The sequence below is a fragment of the Podarcis vaucheri genome, assembly GCF_965113315.1.
Source record: "Podarcis vaucheri genome assembly, chromosome: 1".
NCBI lineage: Eukaryota > Metazoa > Chordata > Lepidosauria > Squamata > Lacertidae > Podarcis > Podarcis vaucheri.
Window position 1 is genome coordinate 135,668,952 of NC_138759.1, and position 21,504 is coordinate 135,690,455.

General features: G+C 43.6%; 3 protein-coding genes across 4 annotated transcripts in view; 1 reads left to right on the forward strand and 2 right to left on the reverse strand.

Annotated features, from left to right (window-relative positions):
• RB1 (RB transcriptional corepressor 1) overlaps positions 1-21,504 on the reverse strand; it is a 179,503-nt gene that overhangs the window by 84,992 nt on the left and 73,007 nt on the right. Inside the window, exon 1 of one of the 2 annotated variants that reach the window (XM_082233972.1) lies at positions 20,202-20,206. The exons of the other annotated variant lie outside the window; for it this stretch is intronic. The gene's annotated coding sequence lies outside the window, so the exon portion shown is untranslated. Of the gene's footprint in view, positions 1-20,201; positions 20,207-21,504 lie in introns of those variants that run through there. 2 annotated transcript variants of the gene reach the window in all.
• NUDT15 (nudix hydrolase 15) lies at positions 4,237-6,837 on the forward strand. Its single transcript, XM_082210207.1, has 3 exons — positions 4,237-4,415; positions 5,266-5,462; positions 6,223-6,837. The coding sequence occupies exons 1-3, from the start codon at positions 4,270-4,272 to the stop codon at positions 6,375-6,377; spliced, it is 498 nt and encodes a 165-aa protein (XP_082066333.1). The 5' UTR covers positions 4,237-4,269; the 3' UTR covers positions 6,378-6,837.
• MED4 (mediator complex subunit 4) lies at positions 9,174-20,248 on the reverse strand. Its single transcript, XM_082209787.1, has 7 exons — positions 20,128-20,248; positions 16,556-16,622; positions 15,440-15,610; positions 14,675-14,732; positions 13,231-13,317; positions 12,442-12,573; positions 9,174-10,081 (listed from the first exon to the last, which is right to left on the reverse strand). The coding sequence occupies exons 1-7, from the start codon at positions 20,211-20,213 to the stop codon at positions 9,909-9,911; spliced, it is 774 nt and encodes a 257-aa protein (XP_082065913.1). The 5' UTR covers positions 20,214-20,248; the 3' UTR covers positions 9,174-9,908.

The window sequence follows — 21,504 nt, forward strand, 5'->3', positions numbered from 1 at the left end:
CCAAGAGCAGCACTCCCTTTAAAGAGCCACGCGGAGTGTGTGTGTTTGTGGGGGGGGGCTTGGGGGCTTTTCTGCCTCCTCGGGGAAAAGCCTGCAAGCGCCACACAAACGCGCCACGTGGCTCGTGAAAGGGAGCACTGAACAGAGCCTGGGATGCACACAGGCTCTGCTCAGCGCTCCCTTTAAATAATATTTTTTTTCTTGAATTCCCCCTCTAAAAACTAGGTGCACCTTATGGTCAGGTGCACCTTATGGAGCGAAAAATACGGTATATACAAACTTGAGTACACCAAATTAGGCTTAAATTGATTAAAAAATAATTATTCATTTCAGAAATATTTTTAAAATTAGACATTTTAGGTGCAGAGATTCCAAGAGAGCAGAAAAGACTTTTCACGTACATGACGACAGCAGTGAGGATACTACTGGCCCAGAGATGGAAAGAAGACAACGTTCCAACCAGGGAGGAATGGCTAATGAAGAAGATGGACTACGCCAAAATGGCGAAATTGACTGGGAAAATCAGAGACCAGGAAGAGAAGAAATTCAAGAAGGAATGGGAAAAATTATAATGTATTTAAGAGAACACTAAACAACTAAAAACCTTGGCAGAATTAGAGTAATGTTTGTAACATGCAAAATACAATGGAAAATTGGTAATAATATTTCTAACAAATTAGAGAAAATAGGATAAGCTGAAGGAAAAAGGGATTGACTATGGATTTTCGGCGTCTGTGCATGTGCAGACACGATTTCCAGCACTGCAGAAGTGAGTCACCACGCTGTACTGGTTTAGCACAGCGCATGGGGAGTTGCCAAGCGGGCGGCTCAGTTCGGGGGCTTCTCAGGGGCCGGTTAAATGACCCCCGTTGGCCGCTTGTGGCCCATGGGCCTTAGGTTGCTGACCCCTGCCCTATCCTATGCAGCCTCCTAGGGGAGTTAGCAATACCACACATGCAGAATTACACATGGCTTCTACTAGCATTCCATGTGTCTGGGTTGCTCTAGCCATTAGGCGCTAATGTACAGGCTAAGAGCATTGTTAAAAACGGGGATAGAAAAGGTAGGAGTCATGTGGTTCCTGGAACCTGGGTTGTGGGTGCCAAAAAGAATGTCTATTCACCATTTTAATTGTATTCATTTATTCACACTGGTTTATTCCATGAATACTTATTATTTCTTTTCCAAAACAAGACTGAGTTTCCTTTTCTCTTAATTCTTTTTAAATATAGCGTTCAAGCTGTTCAGTAAACTACTATTATATGTGTGTTATGGGGCAGGTGGGGGCAGAGACAAACAAAACATTTGGAAGTTCAAATGTGTCTTTGGGGCATTCAGGCTAAAGCATCAACAATACATAATTTTCTTTTTCTATTTTTGCCTTCAAGAACAAGGTTTGCATGCAGTATAGATTCTTCGCAGTGGGTTGGACTAGATGTCCCTTGTTCCCTTCCAGCTCTACAATCTGTGAGCAAGCTATACCTCAAAAGGTGGCCTATAGAAAAAAATATTGATAATTAAATACCTAAAGCCATGTTTACACATTTGTGGTTTAGTGATCCATGCTCTTTGCCAAGAAAAACTGAATCTGAACCTGCTTTGGTAGTCTCAGGCAGGAGCAAGGAGTTACACAGAATGAGGTAACCCTGCGTGCTGTTTGAAGACATACCCAAAGCCTGCAAGCACAGAGAAAACTCATCAAACCCAATAGCTTAATTTTGGGATACAGCCCCCAATGCAAAGCCTGAATGTAAAGTGCAAACTATTTTTACTTTTTTGTTTTGGTCACAGTAACTTTAATAAACATTGCCTAGTGATGAGCTATGAGTAATTAAAAACATGAGACAAATCACAGTGATTTTTATTTCTGACCCCTCCCCCCACCCACCCCGGTTTGTAAATCAAAATCAAACTATAAACATATTTTGCTCCATCTGATGAAGTAAGGGGGAGAAAACAATGAGGATTGTTATGTACTGAAGTTCTCACCCTGGACCAGCAGGGGGATACTGTAGATAGTTATGCAAATGAAGGATCGAAAGTGACGTTCAGTGATTGGATAGTTTGTATGCAAATGAAGGATCGAAAGTGACGTTCAGTGATTGGATAGTTTTAGAAAGTTGCAACAGTTACATTGTTCTGGAGCTCTATATAAGCAGGCTGACTGAGCTCCTCAGTTCAGTTCTGTTCCAGCTTACAAATAAAGAGCTGCTTTGGAAGAATCACTGTGTTGTCTGATATGTTCGCCCACAACTTAACAAGGATGTTGCCTGGGTTGGCCTCTACAGAGGATTTTCATAGTCAAAGATAAGAGCATGAAGCAGATAGGCCTCCCTCCCTAAGGGGTTTTGGGAAGGCGGCGCATCAAAGCACCAATAGGGAGGGAAACAGACGCAGCCCCAAGCCTGGTCCCATCTCTCCCCCCTTGCGCAAAGAGAAAAGTAGCCTGCGGATCTGGATCTCACTTTATCCTGTGTGGGCTGGACTCTCTCCTGGTCTTTGGGGCTTCTGGGAGGGGGCGTTGGCTCAAGGGGGCAAAATGCACTTTCTTCTCTCTGTGCTGCCTGCTATAAGCCATAGAAGCCAGGCTTTGTGATGCAGCAGCAGCAGCCCTCCTGAAGACCTGGAGGAAGGAAGGCTGGCTGGCTGGACGAGGGAGCTGGCCAGTCTCTCTCTCCTCCTCCTTGCTTTTGATGTGAGCTGTGTATCAGAGGCTGCTATATAAAGTCTCGTGTCATGTACATATTACAGATGATACCCAGCTCTACCTCTCCTTTAAATCAGAACCAGTGAAGGCGGTGAAGGTCCTGTGTGAGTGCCTGGAGGCGGTTGGAGGATGGATGGCAGCTAACAGATTGAAGTTGAATCCTGACAAGACAGAAGTACTGTTTTTTGGGGGACGGGCTGGGCGGGTGTGGGGGACTCCCTGGTCCTGAATAGGGTAACTGTGCCCCTGAAGGACCAGGTGCGCAGCCTGGGAGACATTTTGGACTCACAGCTGTCCATGGAGGTGTACGTCAATTCTGTGACCAGGGCAGCTGTCTCCCAGCTCCATCTGGTATGCAGAATGAGATCCTACCTGCCTGCAGACTGCCTCACCAGAGTGGTGCATGCTCTAGTTATCTCCAGCTTGGACTACTGCACTGCGCTCTGTGTGGGGCTACCTTTGAAGGTGACCTGGAAATTGCAATTAATCCAGAATGCAGCAGCTAGACTGGTGACTGGGAGTGCCCGCCGGAACCACATAACATCGGTCCTGAGAGATCTGCATTGGCTCCCAGTACGTTTCTGAGCACAATTCAAAGTGTTGGTGCTGACCTTTAAAGCCCTAAACGGCCTCGGTCCTGTATACCTGAAGGAGCGTCTCCACCCCAATCGTTCAGCCCGGACACTGAGATGCAGTGCCAAGGGCCTTCTGGCGGTTCCCTCATTGCAAGAAGTGATGTTACAGGGAACCAGAGAGAGGGCCTTCTCAGTAGTGGTGCCCGCCCTGTGGAATGCCCTTCTGTCAAGGAAATAAGCAGCTGTCCTATTTTTAAAATACATCTGAAGGCAGCCTGTTTAGGGAAGTTTGTAGTCTTTATTGCTGTATTGTTTTTAACACTCGATTGGGAGCCACCCAGAGTGGCTGGGGAAACTCAGCCAGATGGGCAGGGTATAAATAAATAAATAAAATTATGATGATGATGATGATGATTCTCTAGGCAAGCTGCTCTCTGATCCCGTCCCCCACAGTCACTAGCCTCAGTCTGGAGAATCCTCCTATTGCCTTTAAAGGTTTACTGAGATCATGTCTATGAAAGACTTAAGCAGTCTGGGAAAAGATTATATAAATACTTTGTAATAACATTCTAAAGTAATGTGTAAAACGTGCAGCCAATAAATGCCATGTATTGTTTATGTTTTCAACGTTCATATTAAAAAAAAAGTTGCAAACTACTGCATATGATATAGAGAAAACAATTTGATGGACTCTAACAACAATTAGAAGCAAACAATACATGACTATTTTAATCCAAAGCAAAATAATACGAACACAGTGTATATTCGCCAAAGACTTCCAGGTGGGCGGATTTGCCCTCTGCTCTTTTCCCGGCCCGCCTGCCCCGTCTGCGCCTGCGCCTGCGCTACGAAACCTGGAGCCGCCATTTTTGGATCGGGAAAAGTGGAGAGGCGTGGCCCGGAGGCTCACTGCCGATTGGAGCAGCTGAGGCAATGGCCCCGCCCCCATTGGGCCAGGCGACGGAGGAGAGCCCCGCCCTTTCCGGTATGGCCTGCGGCCGGGGGCGCCCCGGAGTGGGCGTCGGAGTGGTGGTCGTCAGCTCTGCCCACCCAGGATGCGTCCTCCTCGGCCAGAGGAAGAGCGCTGTCGGCGCCGGCCTGTTCCAGCTCCCCGGAGGACACCTAGAGTTCGGGTAGGCCTGCGCGGGGCGATGACGCCATTCTGCGTCGTCGTCAGGCGACCTCCGCTGAGGGGCTGGGAGGCAGCAGGCCGGGCAGAACAGAGCTCTCTGGGGACCTGCTCCCCGACTTCAGTCACTCAGAAAAATCTCTAGTGTCCTAAAAAGAAAGCTCAATCAGGCCCCTGTGTTCGTGCAAACTTCGCCTTCTGGTGCAGTCCAGACCTTATTGCTCGTCGTGATTTCTTTGGGAACAATATCTTATATTTATAGTTTCCTGACTTGGACCAATCACCTCATCAAAAGGCTGCCGTGAAGTTCTATAAGGAAGTATAAAATGTCCGCAAAGGGGGACGTGGTGCTTGTCTCATAGGCGTCACAGTTGGGTTCCTTTCATCTTAGTACTGCACTATGAAGGGTCATGCTTTCTGCTTCCCCACTTTCAAATTAAAGGTAAAGGGACCCCTGACCATTAGGTCCAGTCGTGGCCGACTCTGGGGTTGCGGTGCTCATCGCGCTTTATTGGCCGAGGAAGCCGGCGCACAGCTTCCGGGTCGTGTGACCAGCAGGACTAAGCCGCTTCTGGCGAACCAGAGCAGCGCACGGAAACGCCCTTTACCTTCCCGCTAGAGTGATACCTATTTATCTACTTGCACTTCATGCCTATGAACTGCTAGGTGGGCAGGAGCAGGGACCGAGCAACGGGAGCTCACCCTGTCACGGGGATTCGAACCGCCAACCTTCTGATCAGCAAGTCCTAGGCTCTGTGGTTTAACCCACAGCACCACCTCTTATTTCAAGCAAATAGAACTGATTATTGCCTTCTCAGTAGAAATAGTATTTCTTTTTTCTTCTTGCTGTTTAGTGAAAGCTTGGCAGAATGTGCAGAAAGAGAGGTTTTGGAAGAGACAGCCTTGCACCTAACAAATGTTCGCTTTGCATCAACTGTAAATTCTGTTAGTCTGAAGGATAATTACCACTATGTAACGATCTTAATGAAAGGAGAGGTGGATATGAATTATGAATCTGAACCAAGGAATCTGGAACCTGATAAAAATGAAAGTAGGATATTATATTTTTTACTCTTCAGTGAGCATTAGGTAGTTTCTGTAACCACATTCTCTGCATAGTATTAATGTAAGATTATATTTTTCTTGTATCACGTATGAAAATGCTGTCACATACACTGATTTTTTTTACTGTTTTTGGTGAGATTTAGGCTGCGACCTTATAAAGTATTACCTTGGGAGTAGACTAGGGTTGCCATATCTTGAAGAGCAAAAAAGAGGACAGCCCAAGATGGAGAAAGAGGGGCACAGATGCGCAGGGCCGCAGCTGCACCCTCATGCTTCTTTCGCCCGCTTGGGTTGGCAGTGGCCGGGCATGCAGACCATGTGCATCTCTTTCCCTGGTTCAGGCTGGCAGCGGCCGTGGCATTCAGAGCAGCGGTTGCACAAGAGAAATATAAATAACTCCTAAACCCAGACATTTCCTTTAAAATGTAAAAATCTCCCCAGATGGGCATGTTTGCCCCCCAAAAGAGGACATGTCTGGGATTAGCCAGACGTATGGCAACCCTCGATTAGGCTCTATTCTTTCCAAGATGGGATGGCATTTTGATGGGGACCACATTGTGTGGATGCTGCAAAATACTTGCATGCATGAGTGGCGCCAAGTACACAATAAACTGGATGGAAGCACTTAAATTCAAATGCATCCTGACCCTAGGGATGAAATATATTTGGGTGTTACCTGAGCCAGGTCATAGGACTTCTGAACTTGCAGTATCTATCATCATTTCTCTCTTTTTCTTTGTTTACAGGTTGGGAATGGGTAAAATGGGAAGAGTTTCCTCCAGCAGATCAACTGTTTTGGGCTTTATGCTGCTTAAAAGAACAAGGTTACAATCCTTTCACAGAAGAATTTAATCACCTTGTGGGATACACTGGAAATCATTATGTGAAAAAAGAGTGCTAAATTTACTATATAGGAAATATGTGTTTTTACAGAGACATTTATTTGTAAAATGAATTCTGTATCACCTGGGAGGGGGTAGTTTTATCTAAGCATGAAGTCAGCTACTTCCACAAAATGTAGCAATAATCCTTGACACTAAACATGCCACAAAAGTGCAGCATTTTTGCAATCAGTGTTTGTCTTTTTTGCCTCTACTCTTCAATCTATAATGGCAAGTAAGATTTTGATGTAATAGATATGCACTATTACAAAGCAAGTGTGCAAGAGGATGCAGTAGAGCAGCTTTCCTGAAAGCGATGATGAGCGCTGCAACCCCATAGTCGCCTTTGACTGGACTTAACCGTCCAGGGGTCCTTTACCTTTACCTTATTAAATACATGGTTGTTCCTTCCATACCCTGTGTGATAGCACGCTGATTGCTTTTTGAATGTTGTCTTTGATAAACAAGTATTGTGTTGTATGTTTCATGTTGTGTCTTCCTCACCAAAATAAGTTTCTCTGTCTCAGTTTAGAGAGTTACCATCAAAAACAAAGCACAGAAAAGTAGTTAATACACAGAGTTTAGGGCACCTTTGGCTTTTCAGGTAGGAGAAACTCCCAAATTTCCCCTTTCCAGCCATGAAGAAAGCTAAAACACACATTATCTGACAATGAAGGCTTGAATGCCTTTAGGAAAGCAGTGAGAAAAACTTTTCTGTTGACAATATTTAGGAGTGACACATTACTAGTGGATGCTGCCAAATCCATAGTGACCATTGGCACCCTTTTCCTCTCCCCAAAGGGTTTTCACAGGAATAATAGATTGCTGGTGCCAGGAATGATTGCTTACAGAGGGTTCCCGCCCCCCCCCCCGCTTCTCCCATCACTATTCATCTTGGCCCCTTCCTCCAGATTGCCCACTCCCACAGGAAATTCATAGACTGAGGACCACAGGATGCTACTTATTTTAGAATGAGAGTAGCTGGCAGAGCAGTCCCCATGACAACAGGACATGCAATTTTTAAAGGTGGGGCAGCAGCAACATCTGACGACCAGATGCATCAGTCACCACTGCCTTAGCAAAACACACACAGTATTTTTTAAGACGAAGCAAGCAATTAAATATATATATAGGACTGCCTAACTTGAGGGAAAAGACCAGAGGAAGCGTAAAATATGGAGATAAAGCAGCTAACATGCAATGTTGCTGCAAAGGAAAAGAAACGACGCCTGTAATTCCATATACATTGCCACCATTAGATAGGCATCCCACTGTCCTACACCTTCCAGGCTGGGATGGGCAATTTCCAGTCCACCTCTGCTGAGGGTCTGCATGCCTGTGGTGAACAAGGCATTAAAGATGAAATGAGGTGGAAGAAATTAAGATACCTGCTTACATACCTTCTCTGCAGGCCCAACAACCACCAGGTTTTGCACTAGCCAAGGGTCCTAGATCAGCCCCAGTGCCGAGGGCCTTCTGCCGGTTCCCTTGCTGCAAGAAGCCAAGTTACAGGGAACCAGGCAGAGGGCCTTCTTGGTAGTGGCACCCACCCTGTTGAATGCCCTCCCACCAGATGTCAAAGAGAAAAACTACTTCCAGACTTTTAGAAGACATCTGAAGGCAGCCCTGTTTAGGGAAGCTTTTAATGTTTAATAGATTATTGTATTTTAATATTCTGTTGGAAGCTGCCCAGGGTGGCTGGGGAATAAAAAATAAATTATCATCATCATCATCACAAAAAGCTGCTTTTACCAGCTTGACTTCCTACCTGCTCACCACTGAGTGGAGGTGTGCAGGAACCAGTTGGGAGCCAAACTGGGCTCCTAACTGGTGGCTCTCTCTTCCTTGGTTCTTTTAGTTGCTCTGAAGCTATATACCAGTCCTTGGGGGATCCTTTTAAGTGAGGTGAAGTTCATTTTCCTAGACATTTCACCCAGTTCAAACTACACTTTGGCCTTTTGTCAGTCTAGCAATTATTTTTTTTAAAGAGTTGGGATAGGGATAGTACTGTTTCCGTAAAAGGACAAAGCACTGGGCAGGGATTTGGCTGCTGGGATGCTGGTGGCAGGGGCCAAGTGCTGGACCATGCTGAGGTGCAGCTCTGTGGTATGTGAGGAAGTGCTGTGTGGCCCTGCCCACCCCTGGGGTTCCTGGAAGGCTGGCTACAAGGGAAGGTAAGCCTCAATACTGCAGGTCCTGGAATATGGACAGTTGTGAGTAACATACTGCGTGAATTAAGTGGTGATGTGCTTCAGGTTAAGAACAGTTTCTGGTTAAGAATGGACCTCCGGAACGAATTAAGTTCTTAACCCGAGGTACCACTGTACTACCACCCACTGTTTACATGGTGACATTCAGGCACTCACTGGAAGGGTTCCTTTGCCACATCCAACCCCCTTCCAGCACAGCCGGTTGGGAGTTAGGATTGTTCTGTGAATAGTACAGCAATCTTCAATAACCCAACTATGTACAATGGAACTCTTAGCACTGTATCCAAGGTTTGCTTGGAACAGAAAGCAGCTTGCATAACCTAGCGTTCCCCTACACTGCCCTGTAAAACCTCCAGAGGGCTGTAAGGTGAATAATAATGCACACTGTGTTTGTGGGCGCTGGTGGGGTGGGGGGCTCTGGTGGGAGGGTAGAATAATCCAAAGTAGCGGAGGCACTTTGTGTATGCATTGACCTGATTTTAGGTGCTTCTCCCCCACGCTGCCAGCAGCTGCCAGCACAGCCCCTGATGTTCAGAAGGGTCTTCAGCCCTATGGAGAGGCTTTTCAGAAAGATTGTTGTGGGGTGGAGTAGGTTGAGCTGAGGAGGACTGGTTGGATCAGCTTTATTTTGTGCAACAAGTGGTACAACTTTATGCCCTCCTAGTCCATCGTTTTCAGAAAAAAAGATGACTAGTGGTATGCTTTTGTTTGAGGGAAAGCTGTTCATAATACACCAAAGTTAGTTCAAGCTTGTATTCTATAAACTGGTCATAAGCTGAATCCAGCAACTAACTTCAAATATCTGCAAAAGTTTAACTGTTTTCACATTGCATATTCTCTGAAAAGTTAGAGAGATGAATCCAGAGATTCTGTGAGTGAAATTCTCCCCAAATAATATTTCTGTTAATGGAAATGCAAATACTTTCCCCAAATTCCTTCATGCCCTCCAACTATCTATTCTGACAAGGGTATTAGGGGAATTAGTGAAAATTTCCTCAGTCTGTTTGCTGTCACCACCACTAGAAAAAAGCCCCTTCCACAAATTAAAGGATTATCAGCTACCACTTCTTGCAGTTGTTCTTTCTATTTCATCTTCAAGAATTTGTTTTATCTACACATTGAAATAAATTGTGTTACAGCTGCTGGAAACAAGCTTCACTTTCTCCAAGACTGTTTCCAGCCATAGTTGGGTTATTCTGAATAAACAGCAATTCATAAAATATAATGGAATAAATGTCAAAGTTGTAGACAGTTTTTTTCCTTGCACTGTGGCTATCTGGATTGCAGAGCAGGTGCTTAATGATGTATATAATGTGCACCAAACAGACTGAGTCACTACTGCTAATCTGAGTCACTACTGCTGGTTGATGAATCTGTTGACATGACTTCCACATCATCTTCATTCTCCTTATTATGTCCAGGAGGTTCCAGCATAAAGTCATTGCTGTGATTAGGCGGTAGCATGTTCATTGACATGTCGCTTGATTGCCAGGGATACTGAGGTGCGAGTACATCTAAAGGAAAAATGAAATGATACAAAAATCACACATCCAGATATTTTCATAGCAATGTATTTTAACAACTTGCAGTCCATTTTTATGCACAGTTTAGAAGTTTCACGTAACTATGCAGTTCTTTATTTCTTTATTTCTAACTACAGTGGTACCTCGGTTCACAAACTATTTGGAACACAAATACTTCAAAACTGGAAGGTGTTCCAGTTAGCGAACTTTTTCTGGAATCCGAACATACTCTGTTCGGGGGTGCACTTCTGTTTTGAGTGCCACACTTCTGTCTGGCAGCGGAGAAGGGGGTCGTCACGGCAATTCCTGCAGCAGCGAGGGAAGGAAGCTGCGTGCCCGCTCACCTGCCAGCCGGTGCGCAACTCCCCCCCCCATGCTGCTGCGGGAGGCGTGTGCTCTAGGGAGCATTTCCTGCAGCAGTGTGGTGGTGGTGGGATCTGTGTGGATCCCAGTTCAGCTACTGACTGACTGAATGACTGCGGAAATGGATAAAAGCCCCCCCTCCATCCGAACAATGACTCATCAGTGCAGGTAATAAATTTTAATTTTTATCATCCACAATACTGTTTTAATTATTTTATAGTACAGTACATTGATTATTAGGGACACGGGTGGCGCTGTGGGTTAAACCACAGAGCCTAGGACTTGCTGATCAGAAGGTCGGCGGTTTGAATCCCCGCAACGGGGTGAGCTCCCATTGCTCGGTCCCTGCTCCTGCCCACCTAGCAGTTCAAAAGCGCATGTAGATAAATAGGTACCGCTCCTGCGGGAAGGTAAACGGCGTTTGCCAGAAGCGGCTTAGTCATGCTGGCCACATGACCCAGAAGCTGTACGCTCCCTCGGCCAATAAAGCGAGATGAGCATCGCAACCCCCGAGTTGGTCACGACTGGACCTAATGGCCAGGGGTCCCTTTACCTTTACCTTCTTACATTGATTATTGCTTTCATTTCAATTGTCTCGTTAGATAGTAAAACTCATGTTAAATTGCTGTTTTAGGGGTTGTTTTTAAAAGTCTGGAACGGATTAATCCATTTTGCATTACTTTCTATGGGAAAAGCGCGCCTTGGTTTAAGATTGGACTTCTGGAACGGATAAAGTTCGTAAACCAAAGTACCACTGTAAATATTTGCAAATTATGCAATAAAACTACATATCATTTCAACCGAAGACAAACCATGAAAATACAAGCCAACCAAAGTTAAATGCTTAGGCCCAATTGATTTCAGAGGAAGATTGGTATAGACATTACACAGCCTAATGGTTGAACTGTGGTTTGCTCTCCTTCCCATTCAAATGCCCATTTTGGAATTGAGAAGGCCCTTCTGTCTCTCTCACACAAGCTATTCTCCCTCCATCTTCACTTTTTTCTTTTGCTAATCACAGCTAGCCTAAAACCCTTTAATTCTGCTTCTGACCATGGCTTCAATGTTAATGCTATACTGTTGCAAAGCACAGTTATTTCCAAAGAGGGAGTTGTTCAAGGGAGGAGCAGGAGCTACAATGTGGTTGTCCTGATTGCCATATTATGGTTTAACAATTAAATACAGTGGTACCTTGGTTCTCAAACTTAATCTGTTCCGCAAGACAGTTCCAAAACCAAAGCGTTCCAAAACCCAGGCACGCTTTCCCATAGAAAGTAATGCAAAATGGATTAATCTGTTCCAGACTTTTAAAAACAACCTCTAACACAGCAATTTAGCATGAATTTTACTATCTAACGAGACTATTGATCCATAAAATGAAAGCAATTAACAATGTACTGCAGTCATACAATCAATCAATCAATCAATCAATCAGTAGCTGAACTGGGTTCCACACAGTCACACACAAAAAGAGCCGCAAAAAGAAACGCTAAATAAATAGCAAAAACAGACAGATCTTAGAGTAACACTCAAAACAGAAGTGTGGCACTCAAATGGGAAGTGTAAGACTCAAAATGGAGCACAATCGACTTCTGAAAAAAGTTCGCAAACCGGAGCACTTCCGGGTTTGCAGTGTTTAGGTTCCAAGATGTTTGAATACCAAGGCGTTTGAGAACCAAGGTACCACTACACTGTTTCAAACATATTAAGCCACTCTTAGCTTAGTGATTGCATGCCAATCAGCAGTACCAGAATGTTATCCACAACAAATATCACTTCTTTCACCATCTTGTTTTTGTTGATAAAACATTTAATAAAATTGAAATCATAAATGTATTTTTGTTCTCCCTGTTAAATTAGCTGTTGGCTAACTAAAGCACATGTATTTTCTCCATCTCTGAAATAATATACACTATTTGAAACAGCTCAAATGATTTGATTCAGTCACTGGCCAATGGAGAAGTTTAATTTCTCTCATTTCCCATTACCTGGCAATCTGCCTGCTGCAAGTGCATCGCCTGGTAAGTGTCCGTTGACACCATTTGCTGATGGGTTGTTCATCTGACCCAGCAAACCACTCCTCATCTCCAGATCAGTTGGGTATGGCCTCCTAGGGTCACCTTCAAAATAAACAATTGGTTTGCAATTCTTTCTTTTTTAAAATAGATTTTTATTAAAGATTTCTTGGTTTAGAAAAGTATGCAAATGTCTCTTTTTTCAAGTTGAATTTTGTACAGATCAGTTTCATTAGTTGTGAGACATTAGTGTTACATTAGGAAGAAAAGGGGGAAAGAGGTGGAGGGAGGTTGGTTTGCAATTCTTAATAAACACACACACACACACACACGGAGAAGGGGACGACAGAGGACGAGATGGTTGGACAGTGTTCTCGAAGCTACCAGCATGAGTTTGACCAAACTGCGGGAGGCAGTGGAAGACAGAAGTGCCTGGCGTGCTCTGGTCCATGGGGTCACGAAGAGTCAGACACGACTAAATGACTAAACAATAACAACAACATATATATATATATATATATATATATATATATATATATAGCAAGACAACTATCCAATCTCCATCAATCATCTTTCCTTTTAACCACTGTTCACCTAGTAGTACGTAGCATATTTGGTACATAGAAAAGTGTGTTTCACTCCATCTGCCTGTGAAATTCAGCCGAAACTTGTACACAAAGTATACGCAGAGATAAAACAGTTTTAGATCCATTTTTCAGTGAAAATACAGTATGTCAAACGTTTAATTGTGAAACTTGTTACCTGGCACCCATGTCAGAGGAGCGCAAACAGCATTGCTGGCACTAATTCTATGAGCATATTTGATTATTTCTTCAGATGAAACTGCCCCTGTGAGAAGTGGAGAGAAAAGAAAAGATGGAGCAGGTAAAAAGCCTCACCTCTGCATTACAAGATTCAAAAGCCAGTGTTTCAGGAGGAAACATGTAAAAGCTGTCACTGCTCGTTTCCTGAGCCACCAATTCCCCCTCATTTTCTCATCCTCGCACACTGATTTTTAGACTTGTACGCATTGCAGACCACTACTGTGGATTTTTTGAAGGGCAGATCACTATATGTTTGTATGTTATGGCTACTATGTAGGAGGCTGCCTGGAAGTTTCCAAATTAAAACAATTCCTCCCTGTTTATTAAACCATTCTGTTCTGCACTCCAATGCAGAGTCATGAACACATGGGTGTAACTAAATTTATGTGTGCTGGTGGCAGTGATTAACAACCAAGCAAGTTTCTAATTGTTGCATGGTTTGTAATCAGAAGCCTAGCTGAAGTGTAAGAGTGTGTGTGTGTGTGTGTGTGTGTGTGTGTGTTGCATCTAGATGCCAACTACATCCTTTTTTCCTATTTTGGATACTTTCAGGGTCATAGAGTCAGGAAGGGGGTCTTGTAGACCATCTTGTTCAAAAAGAGCCTTTTAAATAATTGGCAGTATTGTCAAACTGTTCTTATCCATCAAGCAGTTTCTCCTAATGTTCAAATGAAACCTACTCCTCTGTAACTTAAGCCCATTAGTTCTCAGGGTAGCGGAGTACAACTCTTCGCCATCTTCAAATATCTATAAAGAGTGTCATCATGTCCAGGATGCTAAGCTGAAAATATATTTTAGGAAATTATGTCTACAGGCATGTTTGTGTGTTTGCATGTATCTGTAACTGTTTATCTAACTGCCATGTGTGACTTGGGAGACGTAACTTTATAAAACTGAAAAAGCATTATATACATTTCACACTTCACACGCATATATAATTTTTTGGAGGGTGGTGGCCAAAGTTGTGTTTTTTTGTTTTATTTTTTAAAGAAAACAAGATTGTTGAACTTTTTCTTGGGACATTACTTACCACCCTTTCCTACTTGAGACATTTACTTGAGACAATTAAAAGGTTTTTAGATACGCAAAGATATAAATGCTAGAAGAACAGACTGAATAAAATCCAACAGGGAGCTGAATTAGATTTCTTTGGAAATTAATCCAAAAATTTGTTTAACATTTGTAAAGATATATTTTCCATGTAATAAGATCTGTCATTAGTTGACATTTAAATGCTTTTTTTTCTTATTTTTTAGATGATCTTTAATAGCAGTTTTTCACTGGAAAGCTATTACACAAGAGATATAATCATCACATGTCAAATATAGTTGTGGAAACCGACTGTAGAACTTCCTAAAATACACTGAAAATATAATGCTCACCTTTTCTTGCCTTTTCTATTGTTTTCAGTTTTTCTTTTGCTTGATAAACAGCTGTGGCCTATATTAAAAAAATACATTCGTTGGTGAACAAATATGCAACCAGAGTTTAGTACAAGATAATTCCCATACTAGTTGAACTAAATGTTTTGCAAGTTGACCAAACATTTGACAGTATCTTAAGAATACCTTACACTGATTGACAACACATACTTCTAGCTTTTGTTGTTGCAGAGAAAATATTAAAACAGCATACCCTCCCAGCAAGGCTTGTCCACATATCCACTATGGTTGTAAATGATCACCAGGTAGAATTTCTGTGGCACCTGCAATTATTGCCAGGTGCTAGACTTCAGGAAACATTACTACATGGAACTAGAGGGGGGAGACAAATTTAGGGACGCCAATTCCAGTAAAGTGGAGAAATGCAAGAGTGGGAGAAGATATGGCAACAGAGGTCCTGGGGTTAAAAAGGGAACAGAACAATTCAAATGAATGGGATGATTGAAGTGGAAGAGTCTGAGAACCTAGACTTCTCAAGAGAGTTGAAGGAAACCTGGACCTGGGTTGAGGATGCCACAGTAACTGGAGTAAGGCACTCAAAGGCTGGACTATTAGTAAAGTAATGTGTATCTTATTATGACTGAGACATGTAAACCCCTAACTGTGTTTAGAAGACTAATATTTTAATTCTTCATCGCATGGCAGATTTATTAGACAAGGGTGTCATGCCAATCTTCCAACATGCCATTTTATTCACAGACTCACCAATATATGCTCTGCTTCCTTCAGTTGTTTCTGAAGCTGCTGGATATCATTGTCCCTCTTCTCCACCACTTTCTCCAATAGCTGCATCTCATGATGTATTTTCCCTTGATCAAGGGCCAGTTTCATTAATTCTTGGAACTCTTTATCCCTCTGAATCAACAACTCCAGGATCTGTCCAACAACCAATGTGTATTGCAATTTTTGATTGCTAAGTAGAAATTCAAAGCTGAATTGGAAAGTATATATACTGTCAATTTCTGAGCAGTTTACTGAAATAATTCTGCTCTGAATCAGCATTTCCTAAACTGGGGGTCATCACCTGCAAGTAGGTTATGAATCCTGTGTATCTGAATTGCAGGCTTTGCTTTATGGATAAACCCAAAACAATTATTGCTTTAAATCTTTAACTGGCATGATGAATACCACATAAGGCTTTTTGTTTTGTTGGCATATTATAACCAAATGTCAGAACGGCTTGAGTCTTACATTTTAACACTTGGGAACCACCCTCTGGTGGCAGATCTGGTGACAGTTCGCCGCACGGTCCTCATACAGGGCGTAGATTTGAGTGGCTATTACAACCTGATGTGCAGGCTCCAAAGGCAGCAGCTACACACCGGAGGCAAGGTGTAAAAGTCACTCAGAACGACTCCCTGCACAAGCACCTTGTGGCAAAGTTAAGCCAAGGCTGAGCTGGTTTGCTTATTCGAAATAAGAAATAACATCTGTATCCTATGAATCAACTGACTCTGGGGTTGCGGCACTCATCTCGCTTTATTGGCCGAGGGAGCCGGCGTACAGCTTCCGGGTCATGTGGCCAGCATGACAAAGCCGCTTCTGGCGAACCAGAGCAGCGCACGGAAACGCCGTTTTCCTTCCCGCCGGAGCGGTACCTATTTATCTACTTGCACTTTGACGTGCTTTCAAACTGCTAGGTTGGCAGGCCTTCAGGTAACAAGTGACAAACAAGTCTAATAAATCATAATAATACCAATAATACTAGTATTTATAGGAGCTGTTTTTAACATGTAAAGCCTTATACAGCTTGCATCTTGTACAGGCCTCTCCCAACAAAAATATACCCAGACCTTATGAGCACTTTATCAGTTTGCTTACCTGCCTCTCCTCCCCAGGTTGTGCAAGTTTCTGGTTTCTTGAAATGGCCAACATCTCAATCAGTTCCCTGAAGCAAAGTTTCCACACAATGGAAAAAGTCAGTTGCAGTTTCTGAAAATTGAGTTACAACCTTCACTCCTCCACAGTAAATAACAAGTCTAAGTAGAAAGATCCACAGAAACACTACAGTACCATGTCCATGCCACTTATTTTGGCGAAGTCGTATCAAAAGTATAAATGAAACACTGCCATCTACAGTATGATAATCCTTGTAATGTTCGCTTCTTATGCAAAGCAAGTATATTAGAACTGTATCAGTTAGTAGTCTTTCAGGGTTAAAGAACTAAGTCCATATTTCTTGACTAGGAAAATATGGGTTACCACAAGACCCAATTTTCTTGGGTTTGCTTGGATCTCTTTGGGCTAATAACTGGCCTGAATTTCCAGCTTTCAATCTCCTGGCTTGTTACATATTCACTCTGTTAATCTGTATCTCTAAAAACTTGAAAAAAGAAAACAGCCTTCCTGAACGTTTTGTGTGGAAAAAGCATCTGAAATACATTATGATTGCATATAGTGCACAATTAACCTGTGCAATTTCAACTTTACACAGCTGAAAGCCTGCTCATTGAAACTGCACAGATTAAATACAGCACACACAAGGTGTAGGTGTGGCAAAAACCTAATAGTAAATTGTCCTTTCCCCTATTCTGGTGCAAGTCAACAGGGCTTCAGATGCTGAGGATTCACCATCCTCATCCTCTGTAGCGCCTGGTTTGGATCATTTATCTATGTATTTACAGCATTTATACTATGTCCTTTAGTCATAAATATGTCTCTTAAAATTTTCTGTTTGGGGTACATATTTCTACTCCATTTCTCAATGGTCCTGATGTGGAGAAGGGGGACAGAGAATGGAGAACTGTCCCAATATCACAAAACAAGCTCTCCCCCAGTGCAAACACTATACTCCTCTCTCCAAAGGCTCCTTCCAGGTGACAGACAAAAACCAACCTGTCCTTCATGCACTTATTCATATTTACTCAGAAGGAAGGTCCCACTGAACTCAGTGAAAATAAAAAAATTCCTTCCAGTAGCACCTTAAAGACCAACTAAGTTAGTTCTTGGTATGAGCTTTCATGTGCATGCACACTTCTTCAGATACACTGAAACAGAAGTTGCCAGATCCTTCTATATAGTGAGAAGGTGGGGAGGGGTATAACTCAGAAGGGTGGTGGGAATGGGAGATTGGCAGATAGCTGAGATGAGCCTGTTGACGACTCTTAACGACTGCAATAGGTCTTACAGGAAAAGGCAAGGGGTGAGAAGGTGAGAAATGGCTTAGTCATGTATAATGAGATAAGAATCCAATGTCTCTGTTCAGACCAGGTCTATCCATGGTTTTAAGTTTGGTAATGAACAGAGGTCTGAACAGAGACATTGGATTCTTATCTCATACCCCTCCCCACCTTCTCACTATATAGAAGGATCTGGCAACTTCTGTTTCAGTGTATCTGAAGAAGTGTGCATGCACACGAAAGCTCATACCAAGAACTAACTTAGTTGGTCTTTAAGGTGCTACTGGAAGGAATTTTTTTATTTTGACTATGGCAGACCAACACGGCTACCTACCTGTAACTGAACTCAGTGAGTGATGAACCTCAATGAAGATTACTTTTGAGCATGCATGCACAGACTTGGGTTGGCTGCTTTGGAGCCTTTCCACATGTGCAGGTGGACCCCTAAAAAAGTGGATACTAAAAAGGAGTGGGGGTTTGTCAGCATCGCCCTTGGGCCAGTGCCACCAACTGGACTCATCCACTTCAGCCCCGACTGGGCTAGGCGAGCTGGATAGCACTTCCAGAGACCACCTTCTGCACAGGAACGGGTCAAAGTGCTGTGGACTCACAGCTTAGAGTTCACTTCCACAAGAAGACAGTCATCGCACAGCAGAGTCTAGCAGAGTATATAAACAACTCGGAGAGCAGCTCTGTAGATATTTTCTTTATTCTATCTACAACTATATACAGAGCTAAATAGGTCTAAGCATAAATAAATGCTGAACCGCACGGAGTGCCTGCAGCTGTTCTTAGCAGCAACCTTATCTCTATACATGATCTCTAGCACTCAGTCTCTCTCTCTCCCCGACACTGACTGACTGACTCTTTGATGTGGTGCTGGAGCAGAATAAGTAGAGAGCAGAACAAGCCTCCTCCTCTCTGGAGAATCAGCAGACTCCTCAGGAGATTCTTGGATATGGGAGGGGTGAAATCTCCTCAGGATTAAGCTATTTGTATATTTGGGGATCTTGAGTCCATTCCTGCATTATCCTGGTCAATCTAATATAAAAACAACCTATTAATTTTATTTTTGTGTGCTAATAAATAATGAAATAAAAACTGTGTTATCATTTAAGATTCTGCAGATCGGTAACAAGGTGCTTTTGATAAAAATCTAAACTATGCAGCAATTGTTTACATTTGTATATTTATAAATTTGCCTTCCTGGCAACCTCAGAGCGAACCAGGGTGCATGGCTGTTTCGCAGCTGCCTTCAACTTAACATATACCGGTAATAGTTTTATATGTTTAACTGGATATATATATATATATATATATATATATATATGGGTTTTGGTGTCTTCGGGTGTCTTCCCGTGTAAGAGTCGGGGTGTCTGTGCGACGTTTCGACGAGGTCTCACTCGTCATCTTCAGGCTGGTGCTTTCGGCTTCTTGTTACTGGAACAGAGCAGAGTCTGGTGTTTGAGTTCCTATAAATACCGTTGAGGGGTGTGGTGTATAGCCTCCAACGTTCTGGGCAGAGAGGAAGTTCCTAGATTAGTGTGCCTTTTCTTCTTTTGTTCCTTAATTACTTGAGGGATATCTTGGGTGATTTCATGAGTGATATTCTGAATATCACTGGGTGGGTCATTAATTAGGCTATACACCACACCCCTCAACGGTATTTATAGGAACTCAAACACCAGACTCTGCTCTGTTCCAGTAACAAGAAGCCGAAAGCACCAGCCTGAAGATGACGAGTGAGACCTCGTCGAAACGTCGCACAGACACCCCGACTCTTACACGGGAAGACACCCGAAGACACCAAAACCTGCATTCCTATACCCGTGAAAATCTACGAAAGCAAATATATATATATATTTGCTTTCGTAGATTTTCACGGGTACAGGAATGCAGGTTTTGGTGTCTTCGGGTGTCTCTTACACGGGAAGACACCCGAAGACACCAAAACCTGCATATATATATATATATATATATATATATATTTCACCCCTTCCCGTGTTTTTGTTTAAACCTGTAAACCACTTTGAGTCCCTGCCGGGGGAAATAATAAATAAATGAGTTCTTTTAAACCTGCAATAAAATCCCAATGATGATAATAAACAATAAATAACCGCTCCTTTAAGCCTGCGATGCAAATCCTGAGGGAGAACAGGAGCGTCGCCTTGGCTGACCGACTGCAAGGCAGGCGGGGGAAGCCGCCACCGCGCAGGCGCACAAGCCCCTCTCCCGCCCCCGCTGCCCGCGGCTGACCTTCCCTTGGCGACCCACCTGGCGAGGAGCTCCAGGTCGTCCAGCGCAGCCAAGAGCCGCTCGCGGGTGCTGCTCCGCCCTCCGCCTGCCGTCGCCGCCGCCATGGCCTCCGCCGAGCGTGCCGCTGACGAGGAGGAGCGAGCGACCGGAAGGAAGGGAGCGGAGGAGGAAGGCAGCTGGCCGGGGCGGCTGGGAGGCAGCGCCACCTGGCGGCCCCTCGGCGCAGCACCGCTTCCCCGCCAGGCAAGCGCCATTTCTCCTCTGCCGGCGGAGCAAACCGGGGCTGCAGCCCCACGGAATCAAGGGGGGCGGGGGTGGGAGAGAAAAGGGGTCGCTGTTTTTCTGCGTCGCCCTGAGTTTCGTAGTACTGCAACATTTTTATATGCAGCTGTTGTTGTTTTGTAAAATTGGTAACTGCTTAAGTTGCTTTAGTTTTCTCTACGTACATCATGCGTGTATTTTTCTATTACATGTATGGAGCTGGAGTAACAAGAATGAATGGGCAGTAGCCAGGGTTTATGTTGGGGAGGGCAAGTTTCATGTTGGGGGCAAACGGGGATCAAACCTGCGACCATAGCACCACCCTCTAACGGTTACCGGGATAGTAGCAGCATTTCATGTACCTTATATTTATTTATAACCCGTTTTTCCAGCTCACGTATAAAAGTAGGGGAGGCGGGTAACAATCATAAAAAAGACAGTTTGCTGCACAATTACACGTACACTAAGATGTCTCAGCGTACCTGTACTGCAAATAATCTCTTCTGATATATATCCCTTTATACATAGTAATAATCTAACAAGACAACACAACACATTTTGCATAGCCATTTTGCCATGATTCGGACCAAAGGAGGAGCGCACATTAAATAAAATTTAATAAATACTAATAAATCTATGGCCTTCAAAATGTGTTTGAAGGGGGTTTGGGTTTTTTATGTATTTTGTGTTTTCATTTTGTATTTTTATGTTGTGAACCACCCTGTGATCTTCGGCTGAAGGGTAGTATACAAATTTAATAAATAACAATAATTAACAAAACCAGATGTCAGGATGCTTCCAGATGTCCTGCCTGCTGTTTGTGGAGAGATCATCCTGATTTGTTTGTGCAAAGTCAGGCACAGATACAGCCAACAAGGGTGATCCCACACTTTCCAGTGCATTTCGCTTATTGCAAAAGGTCTCATAATCTTTTGGGGAAATGGGTTTTTTGTTTTGTAAGAGTTCCAAAGCAGCTTTAATTATGCAGCCTCAATTTGCCAGCATGAGATTGAATCCCTCCTGAAAATAGCGACCCTCTGGAAGCGGTCTCAGCTTTGAAGCAGTCCTGCGGCGAGGGGGAAAAGCCGCTGGAGATGTCAGAATAGTGCGGCTGGCGCCGGTGTTGCTGCGCAA